This window comes from Sparus aurata, chromosome 20 (genome assembly GCF_900880675.1).
Source record: "Sparus aurata chromosome 20, fSpaAur1.1, whole genome shotgun sequence".
Classification (NCBI taxonomy): domain Eukaryota; kingdom Metazoa; phylum Chordata; class Actinopteri; order Spariformes; family Sparidae; genus Sparus; species Sparus aurata.
Genome location: NC_044206.1, coordinates 27,036,487 through 27,056,820, shown reverse-complemented (window position 1 = coordinate 27,056,820; position 20,334 = coordinate 27,036,487). Strand labels below are relative to the sequence as shown.

Here is a 20,334-nt window from a genome sequence, read left to right as displayed (position 1 = left end):
GCCTGATTTACGATTATATTTCCTGTTTCAGTGCATTAATCAGTAGAAGATGCTGTTACATAAATATTGGAATTTTTTAACTTAATATCAACATTTGTGCCAAAAATCTCAGCTTGGTTGGGCTTCAATTTTTGCAGCTATTTGAAGGGAACAAATGTTGGCAGGTGAAGTTTCTGCAGTTCAAGCGTCACACTGACAAAAACATCTCACGGTCACATTTTGTGTGACGGTGCTGAAGGCTGCCGAGCCAGTGACCACAGTTCAAGACTGTGTTTCAACATTTGTACGTGTGAAACTAATATTGTTATTATTCTGTTCTCTTTTCCTGAACCGCAGCACAGCGCTGTGACGACATCAAACTGAAAACTCAACTTAAAGAAACATAACATTTGCAGAAACGTTACCTGCCAACATTTATTCTGGCGATTAGGTTGCTTTTTTTTTTTGTCAATTTATTTTTGGCATTTTGGTTTGTTTGAACTAATTGTTCTTCCTCTGTCTGAGGCAGGTTTACTGATACGTGTGTCAAACTCATTATTATTGTTATTCCACCAGGACTGAAATCTTAAGGATTATAACTTTATCCTTTGTGATTTTTATTCATTAAAAAAGTTACATGCTCCTCGTCCAGTTGGGAATTTGTTGAATTTCTGTCCCTTCCTCCCGACAACATTCACATTTAGAAGCAGTGACTATAAATTAGTGTTTGTAAGATTTTAAAAAGCACAGTGTTAAATTTCTCCCCCAGAAGGAGCGACAGCCCCGATTAGCAGGAAAGCGACTAATGAGAGGTTAATAGAAATCAAAGGACGAGCGGTCGGTCTCTGAAAGGCGTCATCGTGATGTGGCGTTGAGGTAGAGCGGTGGAGAGAGCACTTCCTGTGATACGGTGTAATAACAGGCGCAGAGAGCAGCTTGTAAAGCACACTTGAGGAAAGCTCAGAGTCTCAGTGCATCTTGATTCACTGTGTGAGCTCAGCGGAGGCTAAAGCATCTGTCTGCTGCCTTTGTATGAACCTTAAAGGAACATGTAAACATCCACGAGGCCGAGCAGGTGTGAACGATCCCTCTCCAGCCTCAAAGAGCTCCTCTCAGAGCCAATTAAAGCATCTCAGTGCAGGTTATTGTTTCAGCGGACGGCCGTCTCATTAAAATATGTTTTGTGCGGCGTCAAACTGGCGGCTCGCCTAAATAAATAAATGCCCGGGATTAAAACCTCAGCCGATCGTTAAAGAAGGACTGGTGATGTAAGTGGAAGAGAAGAAAACAACAGCCGTCCATTAATTTGGAAAACAAACAGCTCTTTTAATGAGCGCTGCTGGTGGGGGGGGGATTTAAATCACTCTCCCTCCTGCTACTCTGAGAACGCTACAACTGGTGAGTGGGTTGTGCTCGAGTGTGATAAGAACATTTTCTGCTCCTTTCTGGATTCAAGTGGCCCTCAGAAACGTTTAAACTCTTAAGCAAAGCAGTCTTTTTTTTTGTAATCGCTGTCTTTGATATCAGCGTCGCTCACTTCTACCGCGCAGACCGGACGTTTCTCAGAGGCAGAATCTACTGTATATTCCACTTAAACCTCCTGGATTAAACCTACGAGCTAGTGAGTTAGCCCACTGAGCTGTTGGCATCATTAAAGGAGCAGTTCACCCAAAATTATCTCCAGAACGTCTTGAGGGAAAAACCACAAACCATCTGAGATATTTCAGTTTTAACACGTCCTGACTCGAGTCCCGTCTAGTTTTTGCATTATTTTTCAACCAAAGCAGAAGCACACATCGTTCATTGTAGTTCTGAGCGCACGTTAGCAGAACCATGCGTCACTTTACAAAATCAAACTTTAAGACTCTAAAGGCTAATTTGGCAGTTTGCTAAGTGGCACTCACAAAGTGTAAAGTCTAAAATCAGTTTTCCAATGAAGTCTGGCGTTGTGAGGCTCTTTTGTTGCACTGCGACACATTTAGATCAACTCAAACACAAAGAAGATTTCTGCCTCTGAGAAATATTTGTCCAATCTGCTTTAATAACTTTGATGCAACGAGTCTGAAGATAAAATCACAGATTGTTCTCCAATGTTCAGTATTAAATAGAAAATTATTTTAAGGACAGGCACCAGTAATTATCTTGATAAGTAATTTTAAAGGGTTAGAAATTATACCAGTTTGTTATTAAAAGGCACTGAAACTGGTTGCAGGATTTATTTAGATATTTATCACAGTGTAATTGTTTTGTCTGTTTGAGACGGCGACAACAGGTAAAAGTGAGGTCAGCCCTTATGGAATGTGTTCATACAGTTAGAAGATGATCAAGTGAAACAAAGTAAGGAGAAACAGAAAGGTTCTAACAGCGGCAGGTGCAGTTAAAGGTGAGTCGGAGCGACGTCAATTACAGAGTTAATCATCAAGTCGTCTGCGAAGAGCAAACGCCCAAATTCAAATCAATTGCAATTAAGACCGAGCCGAGACATCTGGTTCTGTAAATAACTTCCTGATCAATTTTCTGATAAGCAAATTGATAATTAGCGTCAGCGGTTTTATCAGTGGAAGGTTTAATGAGCACGAAGAAAGTTTAACGACAAGGCGTCTGCGTTAAGTTTTGGTTTTTAGTGTCGTCTTCGTTGATCTTCCACCTTTTGACATGTACTCATGTTATTTAGTTTATGTTACATGGAGGAGAATATAATAGATGATGTTAGTTAAAGTAAATCATTTTAGGTGCCTTGAAACAAATCCCAGCATTTTAACTCTTGTTCACATTTACTGGAATATTTATTTTCACAGAACAACAGGTGCGAGGCACGTTTCTACTCAGCTTCAGATTTACAATTGACCAAAAATATCAACAAAACAAAAGGACCTTGGCGATGGCACAGATATGATTGTCTTCTTTTGTTTTGTCTTTATTTTAAATAGTTGTATAGGAGGTCTATTCTGACCTGTATCAATAGCTTCTGCTTCATCCCAGCCTCTCTCTCTGTCTGTCCAAATGTCCCTCCTCCCCTCCGATGAAGCAGTTGTAATGTCATTATATGTCAATGGACCAGAAACCCTTGCCAGTCTGTAATCCTTAGTAACCTGCACGAGATCATAGACAGTCAAGTGTAAATAAAAAAAATGACAAGGATAGATGGAGAGAGGGAGGGGAGATAACACGGGTGTCCACATTGACATATAATTTGCAATAAGACGTGACACAGTGATAGTAGCAGGGGGTTATGGACCGGGATGTTGGAGACAATCTTACTGCTACAGGGCGACACACCCAACGTCTACTGTCTGCTCACACTTTAGTTTATGGATCCACGGCAAAGCTTTGCTGCCATTTTGTCCCCTGTCACATGACACAAACCTGGTGTGTTTCTGGTGAGGTGTGCGTTGTGTTCGGCAGCGCAGGTGAATGTTGTTGTCTGGAGGTAAAACATGCAGGTCTGAGGTCAGTTTATGTTCGAGTGCAGCCTTCATAAGAGCTCTAAGTGTCCAGCTTGTGTCCCAGTTCCAGACGGTAAAGGTGCAATATGTAAGAAGTCAAAACACATGGGGGGGTGAGTAACCGCTAACTGCTGCTAGCTGGAGCTGCCATTAACTAGTTAGCTCAGTTAGCTGTGCAGCTAGCATTCCAGACTGTGAACTTGAAGCACCAGGGAAGTGTTGGCGTTACACAGTGGGACAGCCTGGAGCTAGCTTGCTAGCATGCTAACATAGACGTCTTAATGTTATTTTCTTCACATTCTGTTTAAAATTGTATTTTTTTGCCAACAGCTTTGAAATCGTGAACTAAGAAACAAGACTGACTGCAGATGTAAACATTATTAGCATCGACTTGGTGTCAGGCAAAATTATTTAACTTTTCCCCCACCTGCCCCTCAGAACAGAGGTATAACTCCCCCTATGAAATGGAACAACCCTTCAAGACATCATCAGTTTGTGTTGATGGCGCTTATGTAAACATTTCTAATATGACGGCTTCAGTTGTGGTGATTTCTGACGGGGATAGTCAAAGCCTGGACGCTCGCAGTCCGTTCACAACTTCATGCTAAATGAAGAGTGAAAGTAGACGCAAACTGGATGATCATGTTGCTCGGTGTTAGCTTTATGCTAACATTTTAGCCATAACAATATGATACCTAGTGATCAAAGCAGATTTGTCGGAGGAGCATTAAGTGTAGCTGCTGAATTAGTTTGTTTCCTGAAGTCTTTTCATGATGACACTTTCATTGTTCTTGTGTAAATGCCAAACAAACTCCAAATCTTGTTAAAATTAGGAAATAGTTTGTTACTGGGACACAACGTGACATTTGAACTATGTGTATAATATTCAGCTTTAACACATTTTATTGATATTTATGTGCACTAAACTAACATGTATCTGCTGGGCTGTCACAGTGTCGTCTGCAGAGTTTTTATTCAGTAGGCACTTTGTGAAGCTTGTTGGCAACAACAGTGAATGATCCAGACTGACTGTGAATGTAAAAACCAGGCTGAGCTGCACTTTAAAGGTTCACTCAGGTTTGATAAATTACTGTTGTGTCTCTTGACGTCGTCCACGATGAAGTGAACGTGTGTGTTACGGTCGTGTGTCTGAGCGATCTTCCTCCTGTTAATTATAATCTCTCTTCTGAACCCCTGGGTGCAGGAAACTAGCAAAGCCTCACTGTAGAAAATGAGTTTATAACAATAATTCAATTCAGAGCACTTGAATGGTTACAGATCCGGCACTGTGGGAATTAATCATTAAAGTCTGCGGGTGCACTCGGCCATTGCAGCAGGGGGGTTTGCTGGGAAACATACAGGACATGCCGATAGCCAAATCCTGACTCGCCGGTTTAATCCGATGTTTTCATTTCGCTGTTTGCCGAAGGCCTCGAGTGTACGCGTCCAGGCGAGGAGGGACGAGCCCCGAGTGGGTGGACAGGCTGTCGGTTCATGAGCGTATTAGTACAGGTGATGGTCAGGTGGGGTGTGCTGTGTGCTCCATGTGGTTTAACAAAAACTGATGAGCTCTGTGTGTGTCAGTTTAGGCCGAGGTGAGTGAGGAGCGATGGACGGATAAAAGAAAACATGGAGGGGGGTAATAATAAGAGACCAAATTTGATTTCAATCAGGGCTGCTGTGGCACAGAGCACATCTACCTGTCTGCCCTGCCTGCCCTCCCTCTGTCCCCCAGCTCTCCACTAACTGTCCTAACCCTCTCTCCTCTACAGCTGGGTGTACTGGAGCTCCACTAAGTCGGGGCTCGCGTCTGCGGCTGGATCCTTAAAGTAGAGTGTGGCAGTGTCTTCCCCCCGCTGGCCCGTCCGCCGGGCCCTGTGCTCGGTCACCTCTTTGGGCTGCTCCTGGCGGCAGCGGTTGCTGTTCCACCAAGCCTCCAGCCCGGCCACCAGGCAGGCCAGCAGCAGGCCGGCGGCCAAGATGCAGAAGACGCCCGCGAAGCTGTGCAGCTTGAGGGAGCGGCCGTCGGGGTGGGTGCTGCCGTGGCTGCTGAGGTCGCAGCGGCCGGTGCGAGGCCACCACTTCTGCTTCATGATGTCCAGGTCGCCTTTCTCCTGCAGCTCCAAGATCCTGAAGGAGAACAGGAGAACAGGTGAGTCAGAGAAGCTTTATCTGTAGAGAATCCCACGACATGTTAAATATACTAGTCACTGTTTGGAGCCTTCAGTCAGTAACACATAACATCTGACTGTCATTCAGGAACAATCAGCGTGGATCAACTGTCAGCTCGTGTGCTTCTTTAGAGGAAAGTGAGTTTAGTGTTTCATCAACAAATGCAGCAGTTTTCATGTTCTGGCCCATAAAGCTGAAGGTGAATCAGCGCGACTGAATTTTTTATATACAGATTATTTAAGATTGTTTTCAGGTGTTTAACCGGTTAAATTTCTTTCCCAACAGATTTGCTTTAACGACACTCTAGCACTTTTACATTAATATGCTGGCACACATGACCTCCCTGACTGGATCCATCTATCCTTTGTCACTGTCAAGTGTATGGTGACTTACTCTGTGATTTCCACCATTAGTATGTACAAAAACATTGGTGTCAGCAGTGATTCAGAGGTCTGGGACCAAGCTCACGTTTAAAACTGACTTGTGTGGATCTCCTGGAGCAGCACAGGAGATATTAAATAGATCCTCCACACTGATGCAGGAAGCAGCTCGCATCGTTTCATCTTTGCACTCTGACCTGAAACATCGCCACAGTTCCTTCACACGGACGCGTTGGTTAGCGACACACATTAAGTCCCGTCCAGCAGGCCCGCTGTTCTCGTTGCGTTGAGTTATGGAGTTAATTAAGCAAACTCTGCCGCAACCACTGAAGTCCAATCTGCTTTTAGCTGCAGTAAAATCAGAGCCCAATTTGCTGTATTTAATCTGCTCAACTCAGCGTGAACATGTTGAAGGTCAGCGCACTGCAGTTTCCATCTACTACCCCCCGAAACACCCCGAGGACAAAATAGTTTCACAGCACAAATGAGCAGCAGAAGCAACAAAGTCTGCAAAGGTTATTAATGGCAGGATTATCAAATGGAAAGCAGGGATGGAGGTAATATAGCAGTTAGGGGACTAGGTATTAAAATGATGGTTGGAAACGTGGAGATAATGGTTTCTGCACTGAACAATAGCTCTGCCCTCAATTTAACACCCGGGCACATTATTCCCGGTCGTCCCCGAGCGCCGTGCTGCCAGGACGCCTCGAGCTGCTGGACGCCTGCTGAACTGGGCCGGGCACGAAACTTCATTACTAACCAACGTTTTGTCTCCATTCAGAGCCACAAATTAATCCCTAAACAAACACAGAAGTCCTTAATTAAAGAGGACGTGTGAGGTGCAGAGGGAGGAGAAGGAAGAGGGGAGGCCGTGATGAGAAACAGTCCCAAGCTGCAATCTGCCACCGACAGAGCGACCACGAGGGGAGCTGCAAGAAGAAGACGATGTCTGAACAGAAGACGCACGGCAGGAAACCTTTTCAGAACTACAACTGAGAGAGTAGGTGGTGTAAAGGGCCATCGGACTCTTGTGAAGTTTGCATGGCGTGTACTTAATATCACACACTGAAACTAGGATTTCAGATCCCGATGCAGACGCTCTGCACCACCAACAGCAGGCGGAGACTCCTGATGTGGAGCTGTGCTTATTGGTGGCTTCTGTGTACTTTTTACAGCACGGTGCACCTTGTGACACACATGAACATATTCAGACTGTACTGAGTCTCATCCTCCCCTCAGGTGATCCGATCTCTCGTCAGGTACGCAGCTCAGAGCAGGTCTGAGAAACAGGATTGACCTGCTGGCTGAACCTGACGAGAGAGGACCACACAGAGCTGCAGAGAGAGAGGGGTGAAGATGGAAGTCAACGGGACACGAGGGGGAGGAGGTGTAAATGACATGTCGGTGTGGAGCTGCTCTCAGGCGGCGGGCGTTTCTCCCACGCAGCCACGGGGAGCACGAACACATCCCAGAGAGCCCGTTAGCGATCTGCAGCTGCTAATGCTCCGTTACTGTCTCTATCAATCACTATCTGAGTTTTCCTCCTCGCTGTAATCACACAGGAAGTTACAGGAGGAGGTTGTGATGGCGTGCGGCCCACATCAGACATTTGTTCCGGGCTCCAGCTGTGAGCGGCTGTATAATAGCTGCCCACATCATAACGTTACAGAGCGGCTGTGAGACCCGCTGCTTTTCAATCCACACACCAAATCACAGGAACATTTACACCTGGTGACCGCTGCAGCGTCCTGCTGAGCTCACACATTTCTCTTCTTACAAAATTTATATTTCTCTGAAAAATCACAGTCTTCAATATGAAGGTGGTTGAAGGTGTTTCCTGTGAGCTGCAGCGGCAGACGAGACGTCATGAAGAAGACAGAATATCATTCAGACGCCCCGATTGATGAAGTCTGTGATGTTCTAAGGATCTACGTTTCCACGCAGCCGTGCATTCTGGGAGCACAGCGTCAAGTTTGAAGAGACGGTGTGTCACGTTGCTGCTCCTCAGCTGCACAGAACTGAAATCTGGCTACTTTATGCAAATCAAGCCCAAAGCCAGTGTGAACTATTAAAAAACAGAAAGAGAATTCTGCTTCAGAAACACATTTCACTTCGTTTTTGTGTTCACAGAAAGTTTTTAAGCTCAGCTTGTGTGTTTTTCATGTGTGAAACAGAGGGGAAACTAAATTTGACTTTATTTTTTTATTGTTTGAAACTGAGCGACAAAAAATAAAAGTTGAGGATAACCAGAGTAAAATGTTTTTATTCTGTGAGGATAATAATCAGAGTTGCTGTTCTGGGAACATTTTTGCTGCTGAATGATCATTTTATTAAAAGCAGTGAACTCTGTGGAGGTCGCCTCCATCTCACCGAGCCGGAGGCAGAAATCTTTAAACATGAAGACAAATTATTATTTTTATGCTCGTTTCTCTCTGTTTTGGTTTTCGAGGCCAACAGACTTTCTGAGTGACATCAGCTGAGTTGACAGCTGTATTTAATATTCTGATTAAGGCTGTCAAACGATTCATTTTTTTAATCGCGATTAATCGCAAATTAATTGCAATTTTTTGGGCACATTTCTTTCTGTTCTAAATGAACCTTAATGTGTTTTTTCATGTTCTTAATACTTTTGACAACATAAGAGGGAAAATATGCTTGCTTTATGAAAATGTTTATTCAACACTTCAAATCATGCAGGAAAATAAAAGGCTCAGTAAATGTCCCCTCACCCTAAATGGGATCAAAACATGGTGATGTCAGCTATTGGCGAGGGGGCGGTGGGCTCTCTGCATCTGCCGTGTGTTTGACTGCAAATGATGTCTGAGACTCGACGTACTTCAGTGGTAACTCATTTCATGTTGACAGTACGTGCAGATAACTTTTGTCCTGTGGACCGAACCATCTGGCAGTGTTCTGAAAGTGAATTTGCCGTTCATAAGTCCTTTCTCCATTTCCTTTCACTTTCGCTTTTCAGTCCACCAAGTTTTTCCCGAACGCCAACCCTGCTTCTTCTTCTGCCGCCCTCTGGATCAAGACTACAGCTGCCACTGACGGCCGTAAATCAAACAATACGTGTTTCTTTTTTTCTTATACCGAGTTATTGCATTATTACTGTGAAGAAGACTGTCAGAGGCAATTACAACAGACTGCCTTTAAATGGTTATTAACGCATTAACTTTGACAGCCCTAATTCTGATTCAACTTCAGCTTTAAATTGGATCCTTTTTTACCTGATAATCAATAAAAACGACTTCTATGCTTCCAACTCACTGTTGGTTTATGATTCAGTGAATCTGAGCGAGCAACAACAGGAAGTATCAAACTTTTGACTCCACATTAGTTTTTGAACTCGTGTTTCTCTTCCTGGGAGTCGATCAATACGAGACGGATGAGAACGTTCCCGGGTTTTTGGAGCTTATGCGTCTCCACACTGCTAATTCATGATGTAATAATGTGGAGATTTACTAAATGATGTTTGCGATTTTGCCAAAACTCGCACTGGGATCAATTTAAGTTTGGGAAGAGAGCGCAGACGAGGTTTGAGTCCACGGCTCAGCGAGCTGCTCGCACGCTGAAGAGGATGATTGAATTCACCTGAAATATTTGCAGCCTTTACTGAAACATCTGCCTCCGAAAAATCAAAAAAGTAATTATCTCACGTCTCTGTGTTTACACACACACGCCGTGAATAATCCCTCTCGCTTCACAACAGCGCTTCTTGTTTCATGTAAGCTTATTTGACTTCAGCGTCGAGCAGCGTTATTAATTTAACGCAGAGCAGAATCTGCCTGCAGGAGTTTCTCAGCTCCCTCTAAACACCTTTTTAACAAGGTTCACACACCTGCACTGCTCCGTCAGGTTTCAACTAAGTCAGCGTGACACTTTTCATCCGACAGTCGGCGTCCTCTCATTTAAAGGCAGTCTGTTGTAATTGCCTCTGACAGTCTTCTCCACTCACATCCGAGGAGTTACGGGCCGATAATGAAGACTTAATGTCAACAAAGAGGATCAAACTCCCGACAAAAGCCTCCGAGCTTCATCATTAACTCCACGTCAGACTTTGTTCCACTGCACAATGAAAGCAGCTGACAGAAACCAACAGCTCTCATCCCAAACGTGTCGGAGCAGAACTGTGACTCTGTCGGCTTTAACATGTTCGTCTGCGAGCGGTACCGCTGGAACAAGAACCTGCTCGGAGCTCCGGGTCACGTCCAGCCGCCATGTTTGAGACTGAAGGAGGTGATTCAGTCTGTTAACACTGTTTGTTCCAGTGTGAATTTCTACTAATTCATTTATTTTCATTACACTTTAAAATGACTTTGAGACACTTTTCCTGCTGTCGTTATAAAAATACGAGTTTTAAATAAATCTTGTGTTGAGACGAACATGTTCGATACAACTGTCCTGATTTACCCTTTTTTTTTCAGCCTTTGTAAATTGAATGAATTGTGTAAGATGTAAAATGATTCACAATAAGTATTTTCTGCTGCAGGAGTCATGATGAAAACAAAACATGTAGTTCTGGAGGAGAGCGGGTTCAGATCCAAACACCTGGAGTCACATCAGGTTCTGATCTGACGGGAGGAGAGCTCAGAGATGACTTTTATTAAAAGGTGTAATTATCTTCCCTCCTGTTGGTCGGCCTGACTGCAGCAGTGATCCTCAGAGTGACCGTCACGTTTTTATCTCTCAAAATTAAAAAATCTAAAATTTCTCCAGGATTTTTAGAAAAGTGTTTGTTTTATTCTTTTTTTTCCCAAAATTCTCCTGAAAATGTTTTTTCACAAATATCACTCTGGAAGTATTTTGTTATACTATAGAAGTCTCTATGACAACAGTTGACTACAGAGGCCCTGTAGGACAAGTTTAGTCTGATATAAATTGTGACACAATACTTTTGTGTTTATGACGCAGAAGAGAAGAAAAATGATGCTGCAGCAAAATAAAATTCACGCATGAAAACAAAAGATGAAATATTTCTTCTGGAACTTTCTTTTCACTGTTTAACATGATTTATTTATTTTCCGTTCTGTTTTTGCACAATTGTTTTTGGTGTTTTCAAAATTTATCTTTTTCTTTAAAACATTTTTTTAGGATTAATTCACAAATGAGAAAAAAGAAAACTAATACTTCTTTTCAGTGTTTAACACAACTTCTGAAGAAATGTCTTCTTTTTTTTTTTTTTTACTCTTCATGCATTAAAAAACAAAATTAAGAAAAAAGAAACCTCTTGTGATGATATGAGAAAATGTCATTTAATTATTTATTCACAGATTATATATTTAGTTTAGTATCTTTTAGTTCAGTCGACGAAGATTTTAGTACCTCATGTTTTTGAGTAAATTTGACTGTTGGGTAATAAAGTAACTCATTTATTTTATGTTTGTTACATAAAGTTTATATTTTGATACATTTGGATGTTGAGTTATTAAAGTTTGTTAACTCATCTGTTGGACTGTTGGCTCGTCCTGACACGGAACGTTAAAAGTTGATTAGAAGTGATTAAAATTGAAATCTGTGAACACATGAGATATCAGAATATATTATCAGGCTCCCTGCCGAGCGCGTCGTCGTCTGGAGTCACTTACTTCTGGGAGAACAGGTCTCTGTAGGGGCTGCCGTGCTGCATGGCGATGCCGTAGCCTTTGCTGCTCATGCTGTTTCCTGACACGGTGATGGTGCAGTCGTCGTCCGTCAGCGCCGCGTACTCCAGCACCGCCATGTCCCACAGGAAGGCGTAGGGACTCTTCTTCGCCTGCGACACAGAGCGAGGGAAAATAAGTTACATGGGAAAATGCTGAAACATGACGAGTCGACCACAAAAACACATCAACAGGTGAATGTTGGTGTGAAGCTGCGAGTGTTTCCTTTGGCCAGTGTGCTGACAACATTTATTAAAATCTGTACACCAGATTTAAAGATATCCAAGCTTGTAATTACATAAACGATAAGCTACTTTCACTTCACCAACACTGGACACTAATCCTCTGTGTTAGAGCGACTTGTCCAGTGAATCATTCATCATCTTGAGCCCTGAAAGTGTCATCGGTGTATCAGTTATTATGATTCTGTACCATCCGTCATCCTTTCACCTGTAGCCTCCACAGGAGCGTCGTGAATAAAGAGCTTTAACAGCAGATAATAAAAGCTGTGACGTGTGATCTATTGAGAATTCTGGAAACAAGCGAACAGACAAACTACCAAAGAGATGATAAATATTCTCCATTAACAAAGTCGTCTCTAAACGTCTCCTTTCATCAGGCGCCTTTAAATGACAGCTGCCCTCCTGTTGTAATCTTAAACAAGTCAGCGTCACTTTCTACAACAGTTTGTTGATATGCAGACGAGGTGTGTCCTCTCAGCTGCAGGAGGAGGAGGAGGAGGAGGAGGAGGAGGAGACGCAGAACAGCAGCGGGGTGCAGACTGAGTGGATGTGGGTGTTTCGACTGTGTCGGCAGCAGCTGCTTCACTTCAACCTGTTCACTGTCACTGCTAATTGTTTGTGTGTGTGCGTCTCTCCTCCCTCCTGCAGAATTTTAAGATCCACTCGTGCTGTTACAGCCTCATTACTACGTCACGTCTCTGTGATGCTCTGACTGCTGTTTCTCCTCTCCAGGTAACATCGGGTTGGGGGGTGCAGAGCTACGTGACGACACGCTGGGATGCCGAGAGCAAAGCGGCGTTCAGCAGGAGGAGAAACCAAAACCACGAAGGAGACGAACAGAAGCTGCACATCCTCATTCACTACGCACAGACCTCCACTCCTGAAATGAAACTTTAATATGAGAGCGCAGCGACATCAGGAGTCGTCTGGAGAAACTAATTAAGGATTCGAGTTAAATTGCAGTAATTCAACATGTGACATTAAAGATTTGTTCACAACCTTGTGTTGAGTCAGAGATTACTCAAAGTGACGTCAGATAAATATATGTAAAATATAATGATACACTGCTGTGAAAGGTGGTGGGGTCCGCCACATATAAACAAAGTAAAACAGTATAATTTGTGCTGTCCTTTGGGGTCAATTTGATTATTCTCTGCCCAAACAAACTAAATCAACAAACTGTTTTCATGACTGAATAATCAGTCACTGGAGATGTTCCTTAAAACTACAGACTGCTCCTTTAATCGTAAAGTTAAACATATTTAAGATATTAGGCGTGTGTGTGTCGTCATATCTGTGACAGTTTTATATATCAAAGCTTTGATGACAGACAGACAGACATCGTGTGTGATTCAGGATCTATACATCATCTGTCTGTCTTCATTCACTACCGGTCAAAAGGTTTTATCAGATAAGATCCCATGAGGGGAACAGGAAGGGGCGGGGCTTCATCAGCTCTGTATTGAGTGGCCCAAGCGGGTCTTGATCCGGTCCCTGCAGACTGAGCTGCTACTGTGCCAAATGTAAAGCAGGAGGAAGCAGGACGCTGCCCGAGAGTCAGAGACAGTATTTTCTGGTTTCCACTCTGGTAAATTAGATTTCCATGTTGCTGAAGAATCTGCTAACCAGCAACCTCTCTGTTCACACCATCAGGCACACACGCCTCTGAACAACCAAGGTGCAGAACCGAGGCGAGTTACGTAGTTCCCCGATGGAAAGCTAAATGTAGCTGTAGTTAGCTTATTAGCAGTCCCAGAGCACCAAGAGCTAAGCCCAACAAGAACACCACATCTGTCCTCCCTGTCGTAGTGTAGTCACTACCTGCTCACCGCCCTCTTTAACAGGAAACACACAACTGTGGTGCAGCGGCACATGTTTGTAAAAACAGCTTCAGCCTCAGTGTGTTGGATGGCGAGCGTTCAGGTGATGATGAGGACGTCTTTACACCACAACTGTTGTTGGTGGAGAGGATGAAACAGTGAAAGAGGCTCTGCAGCCTGAGAGGATGTGAGTGTTTCTCTCTGGCAGCATGTGGGAGGACCGGGGGCAGCCGAGCGCCTCGCTGCTGGAAGAGCATTCAACAATCGTAATAAAACTGATTAAAGTGTGTGTGTGTGTGTGTGTGGTAACCGTTTGGGGTTACTGCGGGGAGAAAACGTCAAAGACGACGGGGGATGTTTATCATGCAAATGGCTGAATAATGGATGCGCTCAGAGCCGATTTGTCTCTGAAGCTAATTTGTCATCGGCTTTTTGGGAGATGTATGGGTGTAATAATGTACAGCAGGGAAACACGACTTCTGTGTCCACACACACACACTCTCTCTGTAACACTGACTCACTAATTGGTGTATTGTGGAACTGCTGCTGCAATTAAGTAATGGGTAAACAGAGGAGTGTCGTCGTGTGTTTGCCTGCTGTGAGTAAAACAAGAGAGTGTGTGTGTGTGTGTCTACAGCCACTGATAACACAGCTTAATGTGTGTATGAACCTGTTTCACCTGTGAGGTGTGTTTGCAGACGTCCTGCAGTCACACCTGAGCTCTCACCTTGCGGATGCCCTCAGACGGGCTGGACACGGAGTAGTCCATGCCGTTGTTCTTGCTGATGGTCCTCCACAGCTCGGCGTAGGTGCTGTCCTGCTCCAGAGGGTTGGTGCCTTTGTTCCTGAAGTAGTCGTAGACCGCCGAGTCCCTCACCGTGCCGTAGTCCACGTCGATCTGGCGCGCCAAGTCCTGGAACGACCTGGAAGACACGACACGCCATGTTTTACATTTTCATTCTATTTCTTTACATGTATTTTAACTTTTACACACTCAGCTCTTCACTTGTTTCCTCCTCCGGGATCATTAAAGTGATTCTGATTCTGATGTTCAGTGTCTAATTTTCTCTCAATATCAGTTTAATAACTTTTGATTGTCAGTGTTTAAATGTGAATATTAATTTATTCTATTTTATTTATTTTTTCCTTCATGTGTGCAGCCGAGTCATTTTTTTCCTGGAATAACAAATCTACCTGTTTGTTAGTCTGTTTTAGGACTTTTATTTTCTAAATGTGTAAAACAGATTTTATTTCTTTTTCAGCAGAGCGACTTTTTGTTAGTTAGGAGGAAAAATAATTTCATGTGTGAAAGAAAGAAAACATTTGTGAAGCCATATAAATGGATTTGGGTTTTTTTATTATTTTTTTATTAGTTGTTTTGTTGAAAAAATATTTGTTTGTTTTTTTCCTTCACGTACATCACGGAGGTTTTTCTAACCAGGATAAAACGTTGTGTTTGAAGTAAACAAAGTTTCTTCAGAGAAACGTTTTCATCGTTTGAAACATTAATCTGTTTTTCCAGGATAAAAAACAAGTATTTTATTGTGCAGTTATTCTTTTCTGAGAGTTTTGGGTTTTTTTTTAAGAAAAAGACGAGTGACAAAAAACAATGATAATTTTTCATTATTTTTTCATGTTTGAAGCCAAGTTATTGTTTTTAGAGTATTTAGTGTTTTATTTTTTTATTTTCCATGTGAGGAAAAAAAATATTTGTTTAGATTTTCTGAAAGTTTTTTATTCTTTGTAGAGTTTGAAAAGTTTTTTTCTGTCCAAGAGAATATTTTTGTTTATATGTCTGAAGCAAAGTGACCTGAACGTGATGTGAGGACGGTGATTTCTTTTTTTCCAGGAGAATAAATTCTCGACTGCAGGTTGAGGTGTTAAAAACATCTCTGTCACGTTTCTAATCAGCCGAGCTGTTTGGAGCCGCTTCATGTCTTGTTGGTTGTTGCTGAGGTAACAGGTGATCCGAGGACGTCACTGCTTCTGTTCAGGATGAAAACTTCACTCGGTAGTAAATCGCCTGTTTGTCATTCAGAGCACAGATGTGACAGTAAACTGATTTCAGCTTTCTGTCTTGAAAAACAACATTTTAAAGACAGTGGGGACGTGATGGGAGAGCAGTTTTAATCAGAGACACCCGAGAGACCGACTGATGAGTTGTTTTAGCGGCCGCCTCGAGGTGTTTGAACAGAACCGCCTCTTTTTGTTTTGTTTGTGTCGACAGAACAGCAGATCTACAATTTCATAAAAACAGACGACAGGCACAATATTGATTCACTGACACACCGAAGGAAAGATGGAAAAATGATTTATTTTCCCCCTGAGAATTAGAAATTAATTTTAAAACAGCTTCTAATGTTTTTTTATTGATTCATATTTCTAAAAATGACTTCTATCAAATGGTGATGTTTTCTTACACTAACCAAGAGTTTCTCATATTGTAGACTCTTCTCAGCTCTCCTGGTAACAGGTAGGTTCATCTGCCAGGTAGATCTGTGTGTGTGTGTGTGTGTGTGTGTGTGTGTGTGTGTGTGTGTGAGAGACATCCACAGGTGTATAAAATAGTCGCCTCTTTGAAGGACTGTACTTGGATCCAATTTTTCCAAGGAGAGCCACTTTCTGTGACCACTCCTGTGCGACCCGACGCTTTTCACACTCTAGTGTTTCCTCTTTTTGTTCCGTTCATTTGAAGCCGTGTTATTTGGTCTCAAGTGGTCCCGAATACCTGCAGACCTGAAAAATACCTCAAATATCATCTGCAGGGTGGAAACACAGAGAGCGAGGACGCGAGGGGGAAATAAAGTTACAAAACAAAACAAAAGCGCTCTGAAGGATCTGAAAACAAACAAGAAACACAGCGAGAGCGGTTCATTATTCAGAGCAGCGTTTGAGATGAGAGCCTGTTTATTTATTCCAGAGAGGAGCTGCGGTTTATTTCAGCTCATTTCACTGAAGCGGCTACAAGCAGTGACCCTAAAGCACAAAGGATTATGGGTAGAGGAGAGCGGACGCATTAGTTCTCCGTGTTTGGAAAGTTTGGCAGAACACAACAGAAAACAAGAGTCTGGACGTTCAGGATGTTTTTTAAATATCAGCTCGACTTACTTGATTTCCTCTCGATTCTTTCAGCGAGATATTGAGTTTAATTTGTTAAACTTTCATTCTCATTTTAAATGCAACAAGGTTTTTAAACCCTAAACTTTGATTTTTATCTCCTCAGGCAGAAACAGGCTGCTGGTTCGGTCACTTCAGTTTGTTAGTTTGCAGCTTTCATCACAGGAACCTGCTGAACCTCACACCTGAATCACACCTGAATCACAGCAGCCGGCTGTAATTTAATGTTCCAGACACGCAGGCCAAACATCGGCTCGGAGCTTTGGAGGGTAAAAAGCCGTCATTTCATGATTTAACAGCCCGGAAAACAACAAAAGTTCAGCACGATTTTGGATAAGAGCTTGTGAAATGTGGCTGCTGCCGGCTGGTGAAAATGTGACGTGTGTGACGACCGAACAACACGAGGGATCTGGATCATACGTCTCTGACTGGGTCGACCAGAACTCTGTGACTGAACGGGGACGGGACCAAAAATCATCAAATTAATCAAAATTGTGAATTTGAACTACAGCTGACAGAAGACACGTCGTCTCTTCTTCTGCTGCTGACGACATGAAGGCTTCAGACGTGCAGTTACTTCAATCAGATGGTTTGTAACTTCAGTGTTTTTAGTTTTAACACACTTATATTTGGTTGTTGTTTATTTGTCACGTCCGCGGTTGAAAGACGCTTTGTTGGTGTAAATGAAGCTGGTTAAAGGTTTTCTAACAGTGACAACAGTGACATCAGATTCTTGGAGAGTTTATCAGCTGTGATGTCATCAGTGCTGGAGAGCTGCCGCTGTCACAGACCTGAGATCAGACGTGGGACTTTCATTTTTACCTTTGTTGTGTGTTTCACAGCAAATCACACAAAGAGGGAGAGAGAGAGAGAGAGAGGTGGAACATCAAAGTCTGCACCATCTTTTTATGTGTGTGTGTGTGTGTGTGTGTGTGTGTGTGTGACTAGATTACATGACGCTCTGCTCAGATTTCATGTTCAAAGATCCATTCAGACTCAAACTCTTCACTGGACGCTTCATCTGCGACCGGCAGACGCTCAGATGTACGGAGCGGCGTTGACCGCGGCTCAGAGGGCGAGCGCTCAGAGCCAATCAGATCGCCTCATGGATGACCTGCTGGTCGGTGTGAGGCTGTGATCACACAGCGTCTGCACTGCTTCACACTCTGACGGCATTTTTTTCTCGCCACACAAACAAACGTTACAGCGACTAACGAGTCACATTTCAGATCTGAGATTTTCCACAAACGTTACAAAAGCAGCTGAAGGCGACTTTGTGTTGAACAGGTTGTTGCTTTGGGACTGAACCAAACATCTGTAGGCTGAATTCTCACACAGCAACCAGACAAAATTGTTTTCTTTTCAAGAATCTTGGTCACAATTGGAGCTGGAGCGATGTTCTGCGTTAGTGTGGAGCGCTCGGAACATAATGTCAGTCTTTCTTTTTCATGACCACCAAGTGTGTTTTTCTCTGAGAGGAAGAAATAGTTTTCTCTCTCGCTCACATTTTCCTGCCAACCACAATAAAATGACACAGCGAAGACAAAACCTAAAGTTCTGGACAGAGAGTCGGGACGTTTTCAGCCACGTTCTGAAGACGAGTTTGGTTTTCCTGCACAGATTTCTACAGAACAGACACGCAGGTCGGAGTCAGGAACTGTCGATCTGCCTGAATTTAAATCCATCTCTTTAAACTGCATGCATAGAAAAATAACGCACTGCTCTGAGGCTTGAATGCACGAGTACACACTTGACACCCTCGATAAACATGCAGGTATTTCATCTTGTTTTCTCCTGCGTATGAATAAAGAATATCTCTCGTTTTCCATCTAAAGCTACAACAGCCACTTCATCTCCGCACCAGCTCCTTCCTCTTCTATCTTTCCTCCTCGGAGAATCAAATCCAAGCTGACATTTTCATCAGCAAATCCCCGTCGCGTTCCTCCGTGAAGGGCGATTCATTCACAAGTAAATGCTAAGTACAAGACTTTGCTTTTATAGACATTCAATGAATGTTGAAGTGGAGATTTGCATATGATGCAGACTTCTTTCCCACACAGAATCATCCACACCGGCTGCTGTCGCTCTTCTGTGTGAAGATACTCCGACACAGCACACAAACAGATGAATGGAACGAGTTGACGTGGAAGGTTTTATGAAACACAGTGTGGATGGATGCTGCCACCTGTTAGTGACTCACACAGGTGTGTTTTTACATGATGCGTGGAACATTACATGTAAGAAGACGCTGTGTTTCCACACGGCAGCACATCCACTTAAAACACCAACTCATCCGAGCCGGTCTCAGCAGGAGGAATGTGTGTTTGAGCTCGTGTCTGCTCGTTGCTAACCAGAGAAGCTAAACTGTTGGCAGCCGTTAGCAGCGAGCGCAGATGTGAGTGCTACGGTTTAAAGCGAGCACGTTAGCGCTGCGTCTGTTTGCACCTGAGGCCACGAAGCTGGAGAACTGAGCCGACCTCGCTGTGAACAAAAACAACAGAAGAAAAAGGACTTTTTGGCTTTCAGAGCTCCACAACAAGTGATAAACACACAACCTCACTCTTCATCCTCCTCATCCTCCTCCTGTCCTCTCTGTGTTTGTTCCCAGATTCATCCACAAATACATCAGCTTCAAATGTGGAAAACTCCTGATCACTTCAACTGCTTCAACATCATGAAAAATGTTTTTGAATGCAGTTTAACTGATTTTAAACGATCAGTCTGGTGTTAATTTACAATAAAAAACAATCTGCAAGTAAATTAACTCGAACAACTTACTTAAACTCAAATCTGAGTCACTGTTGTACTCTGAGTTTTTCTGTTTTCTTTAACTTTAAATCTCTGTTTATTCATATAAAAGGACCCAGATACGAGCTTTAGCAGAATCGTGGAGCACAGAACCAGCTCGACTCTCTCTGTGAAACTGGACCTCATCCGTCTGTGTGCGGTTCATTAACAGACAACATGAGAACATCATCTGAAGAATCACTCGGCTCGAGTTTCTCACACACATGATCCACTGATCATTAATCTTAAGGAAGAACCTAAAAAGATTCATCAAGTTGAATCAACGCTTCAGAACGAGAAGAGAGGAGCTGTTGTTTGACAGACCGAGGATCGGCCGGAGCCGAGCAGCAGCAGCAGAGCCGATCTCGTTATGAATTTCACGGGTCGACAGTTTAGCTGAAAACAAAACAAAGCCGCTCTCAGCTTGAATATTTCTCCATACAGAAACGACACTGCGGCGTCTGAGTTCAAGTATTTAATGCAGCTGTAAAAGTCTGCGGTCTAAACTCTGCGCTCTCCGTCTTTCTAACATTTCCACCCTCCCGTTGTTGCTGAAGGAGGCGCTGGCCTCAACTTGTGTTTCGTGGGAAGCGATGGTGTGTTTTTCCATCTCTATAGAGGCTGTGAGTACACTGGGAAGTGCTGAGAGTTCACCAGTTCAGACGGGATTTACATATTATGTAACGCTGCGAGAAGTTTTCAGATTCTGCGTCTCAGTGGAGGCAAAAATACCACAGAGTAAAAATACT

At 43.2% G+C, this 20,334-nt stretch overlaps 1 protein-coding gene across 1 annotated transcript in view; it reads right to left on the bottom strand.

The window, feature by feature from the left end:
* LOC115571551 (glutamate receptor ionotropic, delta-1-like) overlaps window positions 1-20,334 on the bottom strand; it is a 60,840-nt gene that overhangs the window by 6,066 nt on the left and 34,440 nt on the right. The window contains exons 11-13 of the mRNA XM_030400999.1: window positions 14,409-14,604; window positions 11,566-11,732; window positions 5,315-5,555 (exon numbers count right to left, since the gene is read on the bottom strand). Of these exons, the coding sequence (XP_030256859.1) occupies window positions 5,315-5,555; window positions 11,566-11,732; window positions 14,409-14,604 (604 nt within the window). The remainder of the gene's footprint in view (window positions 1-5,314; window positions 5,556-11,565; window positions 11,733-14,408; window positions 14,605-20,334) is intronic.